The sequence below is a fragment of the Electrophorus electricus genome, unplaced genomic scaffold, assembly GCF_041902795.1.
Source record: "Electrophorus electricus isolate QZ-2024a unplaced genomic scaffold, ASM4190279v1 Scaffold176, whole genome shotgun sequence".
NCBI lineage: Eukaryota > Metazoa > Chordata > Actinopteri > Gymnotiformes > Gymnotidae > Electrophorus > Electrophorus electricus.
In genome coordinates this window covers 77339-97438 of record NW_027658457.1, presented here as the reverse complement: position 1 = coordinate 97438, position 20100 = coordinate 77339, and the positions used below count along the sequence as shown (strand labels likewise).

The 20100-nt window shown below is 39.8% G+C and overlaps 3 protein-coding genes across 7 annotated transcripts in view; 2 read left to right on the top strand and 1 right to left on the bottom strand.

Annotated features, from left to right (window-relative positions):
- Nucleotides 1–565: 565 nt before the first annotated feature.
- On the top strand, nucleotides 566–5322 carry LOC145655114 (protein FAM131A-like; the record flags this gene model as incomplete). The annotated part of the gene is made up of 2 exons (XM_081708894.1): nucleotides 566–723; nucleotides 1495–5322. Coding segments are annotated over 2 exons (697 nt in total), but the record flags the coding sequence as incomplete, so codon positions are not given.
- A 983-nt stretch (nucleotides 5323–6305) lies between these two features.
- LOC145655115 (uncharacterized) lies at nucleotides 6306–9177 on the top strand. 2 transcript variants are annotated; one of them, XM_081708896.1, is made up of 4 exons: nucleotides 6306–6452; nucleotides 6622–6977; nucleotides 8437–8579; nucleotides 8694–9177. In XM_081708896.1, exons 2-4 carry the CDS (start codon nucleotides 6647–6649, stop codon nucleotides 8865–8867), a joined length of 648 nt encoding a protein of 215 aa, XP_081565022.1. In that variant the 5' UTR covers nucleotides 6306–6452; nucleotides 6622–6646; the 3' UTR covers nucleotides 8868–9177. The 2 variants fall into 2 exon arrangements, with proteins under 2 accessions (XP_081565022.1, XP_081565021.1); XM_081708895.1 differs by having other exon boundaries at nucleotides 6315–6977.
- A 5010-nt stretch (nucleotides 9178–14187) lies between these two features.
- The window catches only part of LOC145655113 (chloride channel protein 2-like), a 64751-nt gene continuing 58838 nt past the window's right edge, over nucleotides 14188–20100 (bottom strand). For all 4 annotated transcript variants that reach the window (XM_081708890.1, XM_081708892.1, XM_081708891.1 and 1 more), the window contains 4 exons: nucleotides 17493–17528; nucleotides 17311–17415; nucleotides 16207–16293; nucleotides 14188–16088 (listed from right to left, as the gene is read on the bottom strand). In XM_081708890.1, the coding sequence (XP_081565016.1) occupies nucleotides 15894–16088; nucleotides 16207–16293; nucleotides 17311–17415; nucleotides 17493–17528 (423 nt within the window). In that variant the 3' untranslated portion in view covers nucleotides 14188–15893. The remainder of the gene's footprint in view (nucleotides 16089–16206; nucleotides 16294–17310; nucleotides 17416–17492; nucleotides 17529–20100) is intronic.

The following is a 20100-nucleotide window of genomic DNA, read 5'->3' as shown; positions in this document are numbered from 1 at the left end:
GGGGATGGTGGTGCTGTTTACAAAGGGCTCTGAGAAAGAAGATGAATGTGTAGAATCAATCTCTGAGCCAAAGAGCTCTGATTGGTTGATTAATCAGGTGAAGGTGATATGAGGAAGTTGGCCTGGACAGCTTATAGCAGCCTTCATATTTCTCTATATCTGTGTTGGTTCAACTCATGTAACCACAGTGACTTAGTTTGTGATATGACCATCAGTATAATGACTATGGAGGTCAGCTAGTGACATCATCTTCCCATCTGGTAGAGGACACTGGCATGTCATTCCAGCTGCAGGCAGCCTGCTGTTGAGAATGGCCTGTCAATCAAACATTTGACAGTGTTCTGCATCCTATAATAACCTGCCCTGTTTCCATGGCAATGTCACTCCCTCCAGCAGAGTGCTCCATTATAATGTCTAAATAATGTGATTGCAACTGTGAATGTTGTGCAAGTATGTGTAAGAGTGAAATGTCTAGTGTGTAACATACAGGAGGATACATGTTTGTAATACATGCTGTGTGCATGCATCTAATTTGTTTAATGTGTGGACCTGCTGAGTAGTAAAGCATTTGTGTGGGGGGGGGGGTTTCAGGTGTTGCTGAACAGTTTGCAATTGCAGAGGCTAAACTTCGTGCCTGGTCTTCAGTAGATGGCGATGAGTCTAATGATGATTCATACGATGAAGACTTCCTTCCTGTCAATGAACCTACCACCCAGAGTACAGGTACACACACACACACACACACGCACACATTTCACACCATCTTACTCCCTCAGTCTCTGTTTGGTATGTTTGTTACGTTTTCTTACTCTCCCCATCTTTCTTTTTTTCTGGCCTGCTCTCTCTACATTTATTTTTTTGTCTGTCTCTACATTCAGCATCTTCTATCTAGCATGGCATGAATGCAGTACAGAGCTTACTGTCCTAGGAGTCTCTCAGTCTTTTTTTCATTTTCCTCCCTGGTGCAATTTGATATCCCAGCATTCATTTCTCTTGCAAGTTTAATGTGCTCCAGTGCCTGATGCAGCTGGAGAGGAGAGATGAAAAGAGAAAAGAACAGCAATAAAAACAGAAACATGCAGCTGTAAGATAGCAAGATATATAAAAAAAAAAAGAGACAAAAAGAACAGACAACAAAACATTAAAACCTGGATTTTAGTAGAACACTTATAAAACTATAGCTAGCTTTTTAAATTCACTGTTACTTGAAAATGTCTCTCTTTGGTGCTTTTTGGAGAAAAGGTAATTGAGTGCTAAGCTTCAGCTTTGATAACAAAGCATTGCTATGTACAAATATGTTTACAGGTCTATTTGACAAGTTAAGGCATATTAGATTAGTCTTCTGATAAACTCTCATTGCAAAGGGTACAATGGTGATGTTACATTACTGAGTTAGCACACACATACACACACAAAAACTAAGTATGTCTAAAAATTGCATTTATACACACACACACACAATTAAAACTCTCATGCTGTATTGTGTGTTCACAGATCTTTCGTCGTACCCTCATTATCTGCGGGACCTGTTACACACACAGGTGTGTCAGGCTCACTTGCAGAGTCGAGGTTTGTATGAGGTTGAAAGCGGCGTAGGTGTTGATCTTTCCCCTCCCGTGGGGTCACCAGGGTCACCAGGGTCACCGTCAGACACACTCTGTTCAAGCATGTGCAGCTTAGATGAGAGACACCCACTGCTTCGTGACCTCAGTCACCGTGGCGACACCCCAGCAGCTGACCTTGCTGCCAAGATACTGAGGGTGCTGCATGGTGGGGAGGAGGTACTCCTGGCCCGCCTCCAGAGGGCGGGACACAGGCCGGGCCACTCGCCATGTTGCCTGGCAACATACTCTGAGACATTTGAAGAAGAGGACACACCCTGTAAAGACTGTGGGGGTGGAGTCTGCTGCCAACCAGAATATTCCACAAGGAGGAAGGTGTCAGACGTCGCATCTTCTGGTGTAGTTTCACTGGATGAGGAAGATGAAGATGAAGGTGCTGAAGAGGTAGAGGAAGAGGAGAGAGAGCCATAACTGTGCATTATTTGCTTTCCTTTGATCCTCCTCAAGTACCTGAGTTCTCCTTCCTGGTTGGGAATGACTCGGCATGTTTCTTTTGGACTCCTCCGTTTTCATTTAAATAAGGCTTCCCAGCCACTGGTCTAATTTGAAATTTTTTATTATATTTTATTTTATTCACAGCGTCTCAACAATCTTTCCTACCATGCAGTGGAAGGAGATTTCAAACCTGAACAGACAAAACAACAAAAAGCAAAGATTAGGTTTAAAACTAACACCTAAAAAAACCCAGACTCCAGTCATTTAATGCGGAGGAATCAAAGACTGAAAGCAAATGAACTGAAACATTTCTTGCATGTGTTTCAAACCTGATCTTTTAAACATTCAGTTCTGACCACTTGGTCTTTAGCACGGTTTGTGAATTTGGCTTTCTTGTTTAGCCCAACCCAGATCTTTGGCCCCACTGCATTCTGGGTCCTGGTAAAACCCAACCCCTTCCCCCTTATGAGACACAGTTGCATCTTTTGGGCATGGCTGCTTGCTAAGCAAACTTTAAATATCTGCCAAACTATTTTAGCCTGTCACAGTCTGCTCCAAGAAAATGCTGGAATGTTGAATGTTTGTACAATGATGGGAATATGTATTTCAAAACAAAGCATATCAATACAAGATCAATTTAGATTTTATAAAACAAATTTTTACTTGTATAATAATAATTAAATATTATTAAATAAACAATAATAATTATTATTATTATTACATTTATAGAATTTGATAGAAACTTTTTGTTTGTTTGTTTCTCTGAATAGTAGAAATTATTTTAAAACCATAACCATCTAAAAAGAAACCAGTTTGGCAATTGTGGTTGGAGTTGGCTAGTTAGTGAAAAAAGTACAAAGTGTTGTAAATGACCAAGGTTTGTGTGTGTGTGTGGTGGGCTTGGCACAGTATGCTGTCCAGGCTGTCTGTGTCAGAGAGTTGGGGGACAGACTGTTCTATTTTTGTATCTGTGAGTTTTGCAGTAACGTGCATGTGTGGGGCACGCAAGTCTGTGAGTGTTTGGCACGTTTGAAAGACGCGCCCTATGTGTTACCAACTCACTTGCTCTCTCACTTTCCTTCTTTCTCTCTTTTTCTGATTCAGAGCTATCACTGTGTGATATTGTCTATACAATGGTTAAAAAAGTCAACACATGTGAACAAAACAAGCATGTTTTGCATTTCTCTGTGTTTGTTTGTTTGTTTTAACTTTATTTAACCAGCAGGAGGATAGTGGGGGTGTTTGATAAATCATGGCCTTCTTTTTGGCCTTCAGCAAATTCTCTCATGTTTTTCAATTCATTCACCATAAATGTCAAGTACTCTTTCTCTATCTCGCTCTCACCCTCCTCTCACCATCACACTTCTCTGTCAATCACTAATTTAGGTTATTGTCATTCACCCTGCTGTTACCATGGTTATCTGTAATTCCCTCAGACAGACAAAATTACAAAGGCCCTCAACCTGTGAGCTCAGGAAGTTTGGTTGGCTCCCAGATCGAATAAGCCCCTCCTATTATGTGTGTATTAGTTCAGGACTATGAGAGAAATACCCTTCCACCACAGCTTTGTGCAGTGTGTTGGCATACTGGGTAGACAACCTATGTGTGTGTGTGTGTGATGTAATGAGCATTTCTGATGTGCATTTCCATCAGAAAAAATCCCCAGTTTAGTAAAGACATGGCTCGCTCCCCAATATGTAGATAGATGTGCATTTCAAAGAATTAATGGGTACACAGTTGTATGAGTTCTACAGAATTTTGTACAGAATTTAAATGGTTTGAAGATAAAACCATTGAATGTTTGTTGTCACAGTCTATATTTTAGTATTTGGGCAGAGGTGTGTGTGTGTGTGTGTGTGTGTGTGTGTGTGTGTGTGTGTTTTTCTTCTGGCCATCGCACAGGGCTTTTTAGCACCTCAGGGGAATCTAAAGCACTGTGCCTTTACGCAAAGCGTGTCACTTCTTGTATGTTACTTCCTCTCTGCCCTTACAGTGCATTAAGGGTTTCCATGGCAGTTTTTGGGTATTGCTAATAGTTTACTAAGATCACAAAGGGACTCAGAAATGGAGATTTAATGTTTTGTTTTTTTTGTTTTTTGCTGAGGGTCTCTAATTAATCTGAAATGAGGTTTGTGAAGCTGTTCCCTGACTCACTAAAAGCATTCATATGTGTGGGGCACCAAGACCTCCACATGACATTTTCAGATTCAGATGACGTGATGTTCTACCAGTGCTCTGTCTGCTTCTCTTTGTCTTTCTCCTTCCCTCCCTCCCTTGCGCCTTTAATTTCTTTTACATGTACTTCATTGTCTTTGTGCTTCCAACAAGCAATCAGGACCCTTTCATTTTTCCTTAGTTCTCTCTCTCTCTCTCTCTCTCTGTCTCTCTCTCTCACACACACACACACACCACAGGGGAGGATTATGTAAGAAGTTGAATGTTACCTTTGCTGACAGGCAATTAACCAGCAATTATGAAATCGCCCCACAAACTCTAGCATATCTGTGTCTTTCCACCTCTCTCTCTCCCTCTCCGTTCCTCACTCACTCCCACTCCTCTACCCCCTCAGCTAAATTGGTTTTTGAGGTTAAATGCTCTAAAAAGCTATTTAGGTTTTTTAGGACAGGATGTTGTTTGCCATCCTGCTCTGTGATTGGTGGGTTGTGCCACCTATAGCGCTGACTGACAAATGGCTGATGCAATCATGCGTGAGATACGTCACAAGAGCCAGACCTCTCCTAGTGACCTCATTCTGCAGTCTTGTGGGTTCATGTTTCTGTGAACAGACCAGCAGTTGTCCTTTTCTCACCAAGATGTCCGTTCTGTGTCATGGAGAGAGAGAGAGAGGAAAAATGAGAGACAGAATACATTCATAAATAGGACTGGGAGATGGAAGATGGTGTGTGTTAAACACACATTAGTCTCACACGTTCTAACACTCTTAATTAAGATTTCCCATGATCCTCTAAGGTTTCAGCTATGAAATGATACACATTTAACACACATACACTCACACAGGTTAATTAGGCAGTCTTAGTCCCTTGATAATGTGAAGACAGACTGGCACACATGCACGACCTTACCCTCTGTCTCTCACTCTCATACACACACACACACACACACACACAACTACAAACCAGTGACATTTGTAAACTCTCATGTTTGCTTGATTTCTCCTCGAGTATTTGAATGCGTTGTTTTGAAATATAAACCTTTTTTCTGCATCCAAACTGTTTTGAAGTTATCAATAAAATGATCAATGTTATTTGCAAGATGTCCTATCTTAATTCTTAATTTAGTGTGAAATGTGCCACTTACAGACTCTTTAATGAACAGCTGCATTACTTCACTTTAAACCACAATATATCTGTCTCCTCTCTGGGTTGACTGACTGCAGAATTTTGGTTCCTTCTGTAGCAGTGATAGATTCCAGCAGCCAAAACTGTATGTGAAATGGATCTGGCAGAGTTTATATGCTAATGCTGCCTCAAAGAGATGTGACACTAAGGGGACTTGGATCTGCTCTAAAGAGGAGTGCTGTGTCACATTTGGCTCAGACAGGTGTGAAGACCCGGCCGAGTTTCCAGCTCACACATTTGGATATGACACTTGACATACAAATGTTGAGAATATTTTATTAATTTTGTCACTAAAATAACATATATGTTGTTATATAATTAATTATAAAGGAAACCATCATTGCATAAGATGTAACCACTACTATTACCGATAATAATAGTTAAAAATGTGAAGATATAAATAAAATGAAAACAAGGACTCAATAAAAGAATTTATGTATTTATGTACACTCACCACCCCATTACTATGTATGCATTACTGATGAGACGAGAACGTCTACTCAGCAGGAGTGATGTGGTCAGATACTGAGCAGAGATCAGTCTACAACTGCACAGCTCTAAAATACATAAAAATACTGAATGTAGGTACACATTTGGTGGTAAATAGCATAGGCAACAACACAAGGTATAGAATGCACGTCAGTGGAGTAGATTTAATTTTAGAAACATGGGTTTGAGCAGACAGGGATTTAGATCCATGGGGGTTGGCGGTTGGGGTATCTAAGTATCTCCCACTGATTCTGAAGTGTCCTCTGAAGAGCTTTTCCATCTCTTATCAGCTGTTCCGTTATTCCGAGAGGGCAAATTCGAGGAGCAAGACCATGTATGGAGAGGGAAGAGTTGACCCACAATGCACTGGGGCACTTGTTAACCCAGACCTACAAAACAGCACAGTTCTTCAGTATATCTTAGAAGGCGGCGGCATCAGCCATTCAACTTCTTTCTTTCAGCTCTACATCCTGTGGCTTGGCATGCAGAGCACAGTGCCTTTGATCCATCAATGTCCAGCACTGCACTAGGTTTCAGGATAGACCAGGTCATACGCTTATATTTTTCTGAGCGAGAGTGTACCCTCCTTGATATACTGTAGATATAAACTGCAACGATCTTTCAAGACACTTTGTAACACCCGTCATGACTTCCCTGGCTAACTCCTCTCCCTCTCACGCATCCTCATCCTTATTCTGCTCGTCATCACGCTACAGCTGCACCAGCATCAGCTCGATTCGGATGGAGGGCTCTGCTCCAGAAGACCCTCTCCTCGGGCCCTTCTTAGACCAAGGATCCGACACCCTGTTTGGGGAAGAGCTTTGTGCCTCCCCACCGTCCTTACCATCCCTTAGTAACCACTGCAGGGGCTCCTACTCCCTATACAAGGGTGATCAGGAGTCCTTGCCAGGTTACCACAGTGACCGTAGCTCTTTTCAGGGTTACAAAGGGGATTTGGATTTGTTCAAAAGCCATGGAGGTGAGAGAGAAGGTTTCAGAGGTTTCCAGGGAGACAGGAAGTCCTGCTCTGGGAGTTACCAAGGTGACTGGAACCATGGAGACAGCTTACAGGGTGAGTGTAGATGTTGCTGCTCCCTTCATGTAGAATAGAGCATATGGAGCATGTAGTTAATGAACAATGTATGTTGAAATATTTATTTCTTATTTGTGAAATACTTTGAATATTCTGTGTAAAATAGAGCTGAAGAAAGTTCAAATTAAAGATGAATGACTACTGGATTTTTTTTTTAGTGAAACACATTCAGTCAAATTTTTTTTTTCACAAAAGGGCACCTTTAGTCTTTTTCACTTTCTAATCATTTCACACAATTTTATGACATTATTTGAGAAACGGAACCGGAATCTTTGAAAGTATATGTGGGTGTGTTCACTCTATGTAACTTTATAATGCATTATTTCAACTTTTTATCAATGCAGTTTCTTTAAAATGTTTGAAATCAATCAGAGCATAGGACTGTCTGTTCTCTCTGGGGAGGAGTAATGCAACTGGTGGCATTCCTCCGAGTCCGACTGCGTGTGTATGAGTGTGCAGTGCCACAAACAACATTACAATTAGAATGGACCAGCCACTTTCAGTCCTTTACACAAAGTCATGCTCTGCCTGACACTAATGTCTCCCAAAAGTGCAATGACACAAACATTATTATACAAAGGTAGCGCCACTACCATTTTGAACAGACTCTATAATAAGGAATATGATCATAGCCCAGCGTATTTGGGCCTTATAAGTGAAGAATGCACCGGAATACTCAGCACTTCAGATGAAAGGAGCATGAAGGGAGGAAGAGAAGGAGAAAGCGAGGGAAGGAGGGAGGGAGAATGCTAGTGCTGTACTTTTCCACAGGATCCTAAACAATTCCAATACATTTTTCAAATGGATGTGACACAATAAGGAATTAGATGAAGCCCCCCCCCCCAGAAAGGCAGAAAAATATTGGGCTAATGTTTAGACAGTATCCTTCCTCTCTCCGCTCATCCTGTTCTGAATTATGGAGGAGATGTCAGGGACGTGAGAGAGGGTGGACATTTTTCTTTAGTGTCTTTATTCCTCCTGAGACACTATTTGTCCCGGGAGGGAGAGGGAGAGGGAGAGAGAGAGGGAGAGAGAGAGAGAGAGAGAGAGAGAGAGAGAGAGAGAACTGCAGAGATATTCCATAAGAAAGAAAGCAACATAGAACAAGATAGTAAGTGAGAGACAGGGAGACAGAGAGGCGAATCATTGTTCATGGAGCCATGGGATGCTTAAACCCTATATTAGCACAAACGCCTTTAGTGTGATCAGTAGACGACACACTTGGTCCAGAGATAAAGTGCGTAATGAGAGGAGGAAGACCCTATTAAATCCAGAGGCAACATGTGAATCTGACACAGAGGACCCAGAAAACCAGACTGACAGTCACTGCTTCAATCACTGAATGGGTGGAAATTAATCAGATGAAATTTAAGCCCACTACACTTGTTATTGTTTATCTTTGTTTATTTCCATTTTAACCTAACTTCTCTGTTTATAGCCAGTTCCGGTCGTCCTGCTAGTATGGGTGTTGTCCAGACAGCAGGTGAAACTTACTATTTGTCAGCGGACGTTGGCTACTTTGAACCGCATGACATCGTGGTGATGGCCTATAACCATTGCATAGTCATACATGCTGAGAAGGTTTGTGTGTGTGTGTTAAAATCAAAGATATTATTTCATGTTGTTTGTCTATATATTTAATTAATCAATTACAAACATTTATAAACTATTATCTTTGGTGTTCCTGGCCCAAAGGTCGGAAGTGACGGATGTGTCAGGAACAAATTTTCCCACAGGTCTGTGCTGCCAGAGGACATGGACCCTTTATCTGTGAGCGGTACCCTGACACCAGAAGGCATGCTCGTAATCAGTGTGAAACGCACCTGCACACCACCCATGACCTCTGTGACCTCCTGTCCTCCACTGTGACACTTACTGTTGAACTCTGTCCTCTCACAATCTCACAAAAACAACGCAAGCATAACTAAAAAACAAAACTAAACATAAAAAGCATAATGCCAAGAGCGACTACAGACACAAAAGAGCAGAATATTTCAAAGGTTCAATCCCATATGATGTTTATTAACTCAAGCAAAAACAAGATAACAAATATTATTCAAGTTGTCATTTTATTCTATTATTATGCAATTTATCTGTCTACCAGTAATAGTATTTATATGATAAAATGCTACAGTAAATCTGAATTGCAAAAAACCTCAAATAAAGAGCATTTAACATACTTCTATGTGTAATTCAAAAATTATTTCTGAACTAAGGACTTCCTTACTTAGTACCAGGCAGTCACTGATGCTAAATACTCGGTGCTTTAGCAAGATAAGCATTTAGCAGTTAGCATGCTCAATTAATGGCTTTCAATAGCTTTATAACATAAAAAATAATGCTGATCAGTAAACTGTACTTAACAAGTCAAAGAAGCAAGTCTAGATTTACCCAAATACTATGCATGGTACATGATCAGTGATGCAAGTGTTAGAAGTCTTCTGTAGGTTCCTCGGTTCCAAGGGGGCTGCTAAATGATCTTATGAGTTAATCCACTGCATAGAGTGTATGTTTTTTTCTTTTTAACAACTGCTTTTCCTTTATTAAATAAATATATTAGATGACAAATTGACTAAATGGTTTCAATATTTGTAGATATCTTGTAATAAATGCATTGTTTGCAGGTTAATAGTATACATTAAACTGCATATATTAATACCATATGGTAAACATTGTGTTACAAGAAGATTATGGTCCTCAAATTTTCAAAATGTTTTCATATAAAATCATTAGCTATTTTTTTGTTTTCCTCAAAACACCTAACACTGAATGTCTGTTTTTGCATTTTGCAACTAGCAAGATTAAACTTTACAACTTATAGAAAATTTAAAGCCAATCAAATTCAAATATTAAACAATGCCTGAATACAGACTGTCTGCAGGTGTCTTAAGGTAACCAATAACATATTCTGGAACACATTCTGTAAATGAAGGAAGGCTCCCATGCAGTGTAAACTCACAAATGCTCATTCTGCTCAAAATATGATTACACTTTTAGAACTAATTCAAATTGATTTGTTGAATCTAGAATTAATTAATGTATAATCTAACTAATTATAGCCCAGGTTTAATGGTTAAGGATATGAAAAATGTTCTGCTGGACAGACATAGAAATCTTCATTGCTGTTTTGTGACTGGTAGTGGCTCAAGGATCCAAGGTGTCTCTCATTTGCAAGAAGAATCTTTTATTACTGACTGGGTTCAGATTTTTTATAAGTGCAACACTTTCAGCATCAAAACTCTACCTGTGATCTCACAGCATTTTTTAAAAACTGAGCATTTTAATTACATCATTACTATAAACCTGTGGTGAATATATGTATTTAAGTAAAACGTAACTGATTTTTGTAATTTTGCATTACATTCTATTTCCACCATCATCCACTATGCGGTCTCTGCATCAGTTTGAGAATAATGCAGAGGTGGGCTAAATTGTGAGCAAATGTTGAAGTTGCATGGGTATCACCAAATATTTCTCTGTTTGCTAGCTAATGTTGGCTAGACTGAAATGTGTCAAACTCACTGGGCTTGTGTATTTCAACAATGGGATTCTCTTAAACTAGCCTGTTAGGCGGTCCAGCAAAATCACAGTCCATGAATGTGAAACAACTTGTCTTCACCCACAACCAAGACCTCTTCTAAAACCTAAAATATGCATTCTCAGCTTGTTTTGTGTTAGCAATTTAACTAATCCCAGAGAGCTATGGCACTGTGTTAGAAGGTAACTTCACAGCTTCACACAAAAACACTGTATTGTGCTTAAGTGCTATTAATAAAGACAATGATTTACATAATGCAAATGAGATCATATGGTCAGCACCTGCTATTATGGCCCTGGCCATCATGTTAGACCAGATGAATCATGACTTCATGCTGCTTTCTGATGTTCACTGTGGTATCCTACTATCAACAATAAATGATACGTTGTACACTTTTCAACTAGAAATAAATACTAGTTGAGTACTAAATTAACAAATCGAAAGAAATATTAGCCAAGCTAGTTTTCTTTGTTTTTCATTTAAGTCATATTAAGGCTTAAACTAGAAGAGAGGCTTGGGGTTGTAGATATGCAGATCTAAAGTTAAGCGGGCAGTGATCTACTGGTCCATCATAACTAACCTGTACGGCTACGCCAGCATTTCCAAAGGGTTTTGTGCAATAAACAGTCAGACACGTAAACAGCCTTTTGAGACTACAGATTGGCATGTGTGTTTGTTCATTTGGCTTTTGTAGTGTGTTCATGAACTCTCCATCCTGTGTTAAAATGCATGTGTTCGTGTGAGTTGTCAGTGTAGTTCTGCGTGGTAATTGTTCTGACACAATTTTAAGAGCAGGGAAATGAAACCCCACGCTTGTCAAAACTCATACACTACAGATGTAATTTCCTTATGTCCTTTATGGACACCTTCCTGCAGCACATTTACGAAAAGCCGATTCATTTCTCCTCAGTGAGGTTAACTGTGTATCCACTTCTGCCGCACTAAACGTTTCCTTCATCCTCCGTCTGCCCTTGCTGTCTTGAGTCGGTTTAATTGACAAGTTAAAATCCTAAAACTGAAAGAAAACACATTGAGGCAGGGAGACAGACAGAAGGGTTTATTTAGGTTTAGTAGCCAGTGGAAAATGGAAAGCAGAAGTTGTGCTTTTTGGTGTGAAAGCAGATTTTAGACAGACAAATCAGATTTCTGTTCCACATGTCGATTGTACATCTGCCCTTTCCCTTGCAGTCTGAACAGCAGACAATTAAATCTAATCAGATTTTTTTTTGTTTCAATTTTGAGCATGGCCTAGCTTCACCGAACCTGAATTTCAAGAATTGATCCAAGACCATTGTTATATATGAAATGATGAGGCAAGGAAGAAAATCAAATCTGACATGGCCTGTTATCTATAGTGTCTAAATGTGGGGTGACATTTGGGTGACAAGCACACATGCTGGCATCGCATCTACTTACCAGCCAATCATCCACTGGACTTTCAAATCATATGATGTCCCTTTTCTCTCTCACATCCCTGTGCACCTGTGTAAATCTCTAAACAGCCTTATAATAGCTGCACCAGATTGAGATCATTTGAGATTATTATTTACAGGCAATGGTGCAAATACTTCCTTTTCTCTCTGTAACTCTAGAGAACTGAGAACTCACACCTAAAACACAAATGTCTGGAGTTTAGCAATCACCGAATCACAGATCTCAAATACCCTTAAGTGACACCAAAGTCATTCATAGCCAATCAGAAATCAAGGAATTGTAACAGAACATACATATGAGATTGTGTGTGACGTTCATCTAATGAAATGCATGAGGAAGAAAAGACAGACGTTTAGCTGCTATGGAAAAGCCAACAGCGGTTTAGAAGCTAAGGGAGAAGGAACAGGCCAACCAGGACACGTCAGCAGCCAGGAGACGCTTCAGATGGACAGGACAAGAAAACAGCTTCACACATTCACAAATGTTAAAATTCTCTTTATTTATCCCTGATACAAAACAATGCTTTATTTATTTTTTGTTCTCTTAAAAATAGCAATGCACAAGTGTGTGCACACACTTGCGATTGTTTTATTTGTTTATTGTTTTTCCTGTTCATTTCACACAAGGGAGGTTTGTGATCAGGTTTCCAATGGTCCCAGGTGGTGAACACCATTTGTGCCTTCCACTGTCTGACAGCAGAATGCAACTTTTTTTCTTTACAAAAATAAGGTTATTGTCTCCTACCTACATCATGGTCACAAAATTCAACTCTAGTTACACCCATTCAAAGAAATGAACAACCGTTATTGCACAAATTCATTACCTTAGATCATTCAAAAGAATAACATTAATAACAAAAATATAACTCCTATTGCTCTACTTGGTTGATTTAAGTGATTGCTAATAAATATGTGCTTGTGATTAAAAAATGCTAGCAAATTAGGATCACATTGGACATAAAAAACAAATAATCAAAAACAGAAAAACAAGTAGACAATTAAAAAAAACCAACAACACTATAATAGAGAAAAAGGAGTGATTTTAGTCCTGCCCTATTGTTAGGAAAATTAGAGCCAAGATCAAGTTACCATGGTTACTTGACATGATAGAGTATAATATGTTGCAGTGTTTCTGTCTGTCTGTGCATGTTTTTCTGTATTTCTACTGGTCTGATAAATGGTTTGTGTACGTGTGTGTATGTGTGTGTGTGTGTGTGTGTGTGTGTGTGTGCACGCGTGTATGCGTGCTCACAGATGCATCTGTTTATATTCTGCAATTCTCACTGAAATCACATTTGAGATGCTATAGGCACTTAGTGAGATGAAACTGCTAATATTTTTCTGTTCAGTTGCCTTTAGGTTTGTACATGAAAAACTGTATACATGAAAGATTCAGGCAAAATTACACCATAATGGTGACAATATGGCCACAATACTAAGACAATCCATAAGGAGATTTCTGAACATCACCAATACAAATGCTAATGCATTTCTTGGCAAGGACTGCAGTCATACAAAAACAAAACAAAAAAGTAGAACAAAACGTTTGATCTCAAGGTAATCTGCTTTCATTGCAGTGATGTGATCTATTAAATATATTAAATGTGTAAACCTACAAATCATACTTCTAAGGTGCACCATCAAACAACAAGCCCTGCCCTCCACCCTTACATAAGCAACCAATCATTTTAAAGCTTACTTGTCAAGGGGAATGATGGACACTTGTCAGTGACGAATCAATATTAAAATAATCTCAGGCAATTAAATAAACAAAACATCCAAACAAACAAACAAACAAACAAACAAACATCCATAATAGTGAACAAGGCAACTGTCAACAGTAATAAAAGAACATCCATTTCTGCTTGGTTTGAAGAGGCTACTTTTCCTCTTTACTAAATACTTGGTTGTTCTTTTGGTCAAGATATACGTAAGAAATTCCGTAGTCTTCAATGTGACAAGCTTTCCAATATACAAGGCATAAATGGAGAGTGACAGAGGAAGAAAATAATGAATAGTAAGGTTGGGTGCATATTAAATGTGCTCATTAAGGCATGTAGGGAAATACTGTCAATAGCTTCAGAATTCAGAACTGAGAACTTAGAATCTACGATTAGCACTGCCATTCTATAATCACACCCTCCCCTTAAGCCGTGCTTAAATCCAATGTTCCCATTTCTCAGGACCGCACCCACCCCCGAGCCAGTCTATTTATTTTTGGTCTGGTCCAGCTTGAGACGCACCAAGGGTCAAAAAATACTGATTACCACGGAAATTCAAACTGACCAGGGGGAGGGGTGCCCATTGAGTGGACAGGAAACTGGTGGGTTTAGGCATGGCAAGCTGACTCAGCAGGATTCTAGAAGAGCTGTGACTATATTCCAGCCATATAAAAGACAAACACCCCACACGAAGCAGGGGGTTCAGCCCAGGAGAAATGTGGTCCATCGCGCGTCCATACCCCAGACCTGCAATCAGATATTGTGAAGGCCAAATCTGCCCCTCCCAAAAAAACAAAACAAAACCAAAAAAAACCTCCAGAGGCTGTTCTAGCTGTTCTTGTGCTCAACTACAGATGAATAATCAGCAAATCTGGACATGTGGACTTTGGCGAAGTGAGTGTACTGCATGTTAATGTGTGAGAGAAGAAGTTAAGATGTCACCACCCCTATATTGGGTTTTACTTGAGGGCTTCGCCCATAGACTGGAGTGTCAGGATCCTCTGATGCTGGGAAATGCACGAGCGAATACTAAGCTTGTCCACTCCTTTCAGGCAGCAGATAACAGCAGCGGTCATCTGCAGGTTAATACATGCAGACAGCTTCATTAATAAATAAAAGACGCAGTACAAATAAATAAAAACTATCAGCTTGGAGAGAGTCCTTAACAGGAGCCTTCTAACCAGCCTCTTCTGATCAATGTGTTAGGATTGGGACATTTCTACAATAAAAGCAATGCATGAGGTAAAAGGTTCAAAGCAAAAACAATTCTGCAAAACAGTTTCACATGTTTTACAAAAAAGTGCATTGCTGTCAACACAAAATTTCCAGTGACTAAATTAAATGACTACGAAATGGAAACTATGGATGCTGGCCAGTTGTTAAGAACATACTATATTTGACGCTGTAGATCTTGTTGACAGTGGGGAAAAAAAAGGCGGGAAAACACGTCCGTCTGCGCTTCAAAAGCATTCATGTATTTGAAATGCTGTCTAGACAAAGTCTGGCGTCCTTTCTCTTTTTCTGGCTCTTAATCTCACGTCCCCTCCGCTCTGTCCCTGCCTCTCTCACAATCACACGTCCTGGTGTGGCACCTGGTGCGGTGTGCAGGCATTAGGAAGGCGTTTCTCTCCACAGAGAGGGGAGAAGCGTGAAACGTGTGCGTGCGAGGAAAAAAAAAAAAAAAAAAGGGAAAACAGGAAGAAGGAGGAAGGAGGGAAGGACATTCGGATGAGAACCTGAATTTAGAGAAGGCATAACAACCCCTGATATTAGAAGGGCTCCCCTTCACCACATGAACACAAATGTCCATGGGTTCTCACGTGCATGTGTGCGCACACGCTGCCTCACGTGCGCGCGCACACGCCCACACAGCCGAACAGAGAAAAGGCAAACCCAAAAAAAGTCCTCGCGCTTGCTTTCTTGGAGGAGTAAAAAGAATCAGTGCGGAAGGAGCGGGACGTAGAGGAACGGGTCACAGGAGGGGTGGAGCTTGAGCAGGCAGAGCATTAAGCAGGAAGCTGAAAGTGCGGAGCATACTCTGAAATGTCAATTTTTTCTTCTCACTCACATACACAGAACAAAAAAAAGGCCCATCAGTTACACCTCTCGTATCCATTCGGTCTGCTGCATCCATCATCATCATCATCATCATCATCATCATCAACAACTTTATTCACCGTCCCCATTTTACAATGTCCTCCTTTTACTGGGATTTCTCATCAGAGTCTGAAGGTTGGGGGTCTCGGGGTAGTGTCAAGTTGGTGTGGCGGTTCCACAGTTTGTGGAGCTCAGTCACCTCAGCGTCGCTGCTGCTGGTACCGCTGTCCCTGAAGCTGGCCAGAGGGGGACGTACTTTTACCCCCTTCACCGTTACAGAGCCCTCAATGGCCTTGCGCAGCTACAACACAAAGCGTTATGCGTTAAAAAAAAAATGATATCCTTTGTGAATCTCTTTAAACATCCACCAAGAAGTGGGTTTATTTCATTTTTGTAAACAAAGCAAAGCAGCCCCGCACCTCTCGCAGTGACACGACTCCTATGAGTCGCCCGATGCTGGTGACGTAGGCGTGGTCCAAACCCAGTAGTGAGAAGATGGTGTGAGTCTGAAACATGCACAATAAAACACCCGTCAACTGATGACATTCCAGCAACACTTCAGCAACTTTGCAACTACCAGTGTAAATAAATGTGCAGAAATAAAAACAAAAGCACACATACACACATGCACAAAAACATTTAAAATGCATTTAAAAGTCTATAATTAGTTCGTCATCTATCTTCTTGCGGGTTCATGTTTCCTAAAAAAAAAAAAGAGAAATAACTTTGTGCCCCTCTCTTATTAAAGCAAACAGTGCTATTAGAGACTCAGATCAGACCTGATACGCTTTAATTATTTAATCGGGTGTAAAATACTTTTGATGAGAGGTGGAAAGTATCAGGATTATTCGGAGAGAGGAAATTTACTAACCATCTTATTCCCTAAGAACACTGTCCCCATAGCAACAGTATCACTACCAGAGCAGAAGCAACAATATCATTACGTTTACCATGGCACCATCAACTGATACACTTCAATACACACACCCAAGCACATTAGAGCACAAACTTTCTCCTTACAGAGTAACAGATACATAAACTGATAACAGATATAACAGATACACAGAGCACTGACTTCCTGAAAGAATAGACTTGTGTGTGTGGGGTTGGGATGGATTTATTCTAAAATCTCACTTATACATATTTAAGAAGTAGAATGCGGAAATTAGGCTAGTGGGGTGTATATGCATGACTGTGTGTGTGTGTGTGTGTGTGTGTTTATAAAGTGAGTGGGTGTCTGAAGGGGGATGAATGGAAAGCATTACCACATCCAATGCTCTAAGCAAGAGGGAATTTGTTTTATGGACATATATGTGTGCGCTCCTGCCAGTTTATGGCCACTCACATGATGTCAGTGTGTAATACTGTACAGAAATATGTGAATGTGTGTACGTGTGTGTGTGTGGGGGGGGGGGGGGGGGGGGTGTGGACAGAACAATAAATAGCAAAAATAAATAAACGATTACACGATTAAAATGATAAATGTATGAACAAAGAGAACATACCCACACAAACACACTTACCTTGTGCAGTGATGTCCGTTCCACTAGCTGAAAAGGGGCGGGGTCTATCTTACAGTTATTAAAGTTGACCTGCTCATCAAGCTGTTGCTCCTCCCATTCAGCAATCTGTAGTCAGTGACCAGACAGATTTGTAAATAGTATACAGAAAAACTGTGTGAGTGTGTGCATGTGTCATTCCTCACCTCTCTCATAGTCATGTCATCCTCTACATCTTGATCCTAGAGAAAACGTCAGAATGTGTATATGAGAAATGTACACAAATACACACATACCTAGTCTGAAACTCTAGTAACCTTAGCAACTGTTGCTCATGCCTAGACAATGGTGTCCTACAGTAGAAATATATAACCAAACAACACACGTGGTGGGAGTGTGTTTGCTTTATGCATGACCTCCACTCCCCAAAACACACACACACACACACACACACACACACACACACACACACACACACACACACACACACACACACACACACACACACACACACACACACACACACACACACACACACACATCTCTGCAGCTAGCTGTTGGTAGTGGGGAGAGTTGCTCCAGCACACAACACGTTGCATCAAATCCAATCAGTGTAAGGGTTTAACCAAAGTCGGCGATTGGAAACCTATTTAAGAGGCTCCCCATACATTCACACAAACATACACATACACCCACAGATAAATGACCGACTTATGACTTTAAATGTCACTCAGCAATAGACACATCACACCATTTCTCATTTTCTTTCCCCTCCGCCAGTTTGATTTCCCACCGGCCCAAAACGGAATCAATGACATTCAGCAGCCTTGCAAGCTGCCCACACATGCACAAACTCAGCCTATTGATCATCAGCCTCTCTTTCACTGCAGGACTATCACGCTAGTGAGATCGAGAGTGACAAAAAAAGAATACATCTATGACAAACATGCATACACACAGATGACAAATCAACCTTGGAGGCATAACTCTTTAATAAAACAATCATATATTTGCAAAAAGTAATAAGTATAGTAAATGTTATTTAAAGGACATGGATGTTTTCAGAAAGAAAGAGCAAACAACAACAACAACAACAACAACAACAACAACAACAAAAAGATGAAATGGTGATTAGTGTCTGAATGACCACATGACTGCATGTATTTGTGTTGGGGATGTGTTTGCATGTGAAAACTATGAGGTCTAATTTAGCAGCATTCTTGAGAGAGAGAAAAACATCACTGAACACATAATTACATCTCAATTTTCAGTAAAGGTTACTATCTTTGTTTAAATTTGTGATCCATTTTGGATCCAGTTTATCCTTTTCATTCTCATTTTGGTTTAGTAATTTTTCCTTATCGTTTTCCTCAATAGCTTCAGCTTTGGTTATAGTTTACCATATTAACTTTAATGATTAATGACAATTAGATAACTGTAATTCAATTTATCCATATTTACTTACATTGAATGAGCAGCTAAATGCAATTACTACTATGGCGATGTGCCTTTGCCAGCTTTATATTTCTGTTGTAAAACTGTTAGCTGACTAACCAAACAGCTACTACAACTAGCAACTTGAAAGGACTTCTATATTTCCAATAATTACAAACAAGACATTCACACCAACTCAGCATCTGTGCTCTTTCAAGAACTGGAGCTGTTTGGTCAGTGCAGAAGACACCAAATTTGGCTTTACCAGACTAATTCAATTGATAAAACTAACTTTTAAATAAAATTATAAAATTTTAAAACAGATAAACAGATTAAAAAAAAGCACACTTTCATTTACGAATATGATGTTGATAAGGAAAGCCAATGGCTAGAGCAGTGAAGCTCTAAATTCCTAAATGTGAGAAAGGGTGGTGTAATGGCTAACAACTCCGCCTACTCACAGTAACGTTAAATGGGACTGACTAGCTTTGAAGACATGGCTGATGATAGACAGCTCAGCATGCTAGTTTAAACCCGTCATCCCTACTATGACAGCTCAGACTATAGTCACATCAAACCTTTGACCTTTATCCTCAGATTCTGGATCAGAGCAGCACTTAACTACTTACAGCACAGATTTCAGCATTATCTAAAGTGTTCAACCGTGATTATAAACAAACACTTTGTAGTCCTATCTACTCAGATTAGCCCAAAAGGCTGGCTAAGTACTAGTTGTAATAGCAACACAAATCTGATACCAGTATTTCACAACCACCTATACATTTTGTTTACATGTAGAAAACATTCCATTCAACATGATCAGAGAAATTATAATGCAATGTTAAATTAAGCTTGAATTACTGAAAATTGTTCAGTATAAAACCTAAAATTTGGGTGTGGTAATGACGGTGGCAGATTGCATAGCAAAGTCCTCTTTAATGCATCTTGAAAATATTCAGTTGTGGAAAAAAGACCACTGCAAAATTGTCAGTTTCTCTGGATTTACTATTTCTCAGTATGCGCTTGAGTGAACAAAAATGAAAATGTTTTTATTCCATAATCTACTGATATTTCTCCCAATTTCCATATTAAAATACTGTCATTAAGAGCATTTATTTGCAGCACATGACAAAAAAAAAAGCAATGTTTTCAGATCTTGTTCACATTTATTTAAAAATAATCTTGTTCATATTCATTTAAAACAACCCAATTTTGTCTTTACTTGGTAGGAGAAATCAATATTTGGTGGTAAAGACCTAATTTACAACCCTGGCTTTCATCTGTCTTGGTCTTTTTCACACTAGCATGGAATGGCTGCCATACATGTGGAGATTAAATTCTGGAGTGGTCTCATTTTTTCCAGACCTGTATATTATTTAC

Coding starts and splice junctions, on each gene's coding strand:
- LOC145655115 (XM_081708895.1), top strand. CDS start 6,551: ATGACTTCCCTGGCTAACTCCTCTCCCTCTCACGCATCCTCATCCTTA. Junction 6,978..8,436: donor CCATGGAGACAGCTTACAGG/GTGAGTGTAGAT, acceptor CTCTGTTTATAG/CCAGTTCCGGTCGTCCTGCT. Junction 8,580..8,693: donor TAGTCATACATGCTGAGAAG/GTTTGTGTGTGT, acceptor CCTGGCCCAAAG/GTCGGAAGTGACGGATGTGT.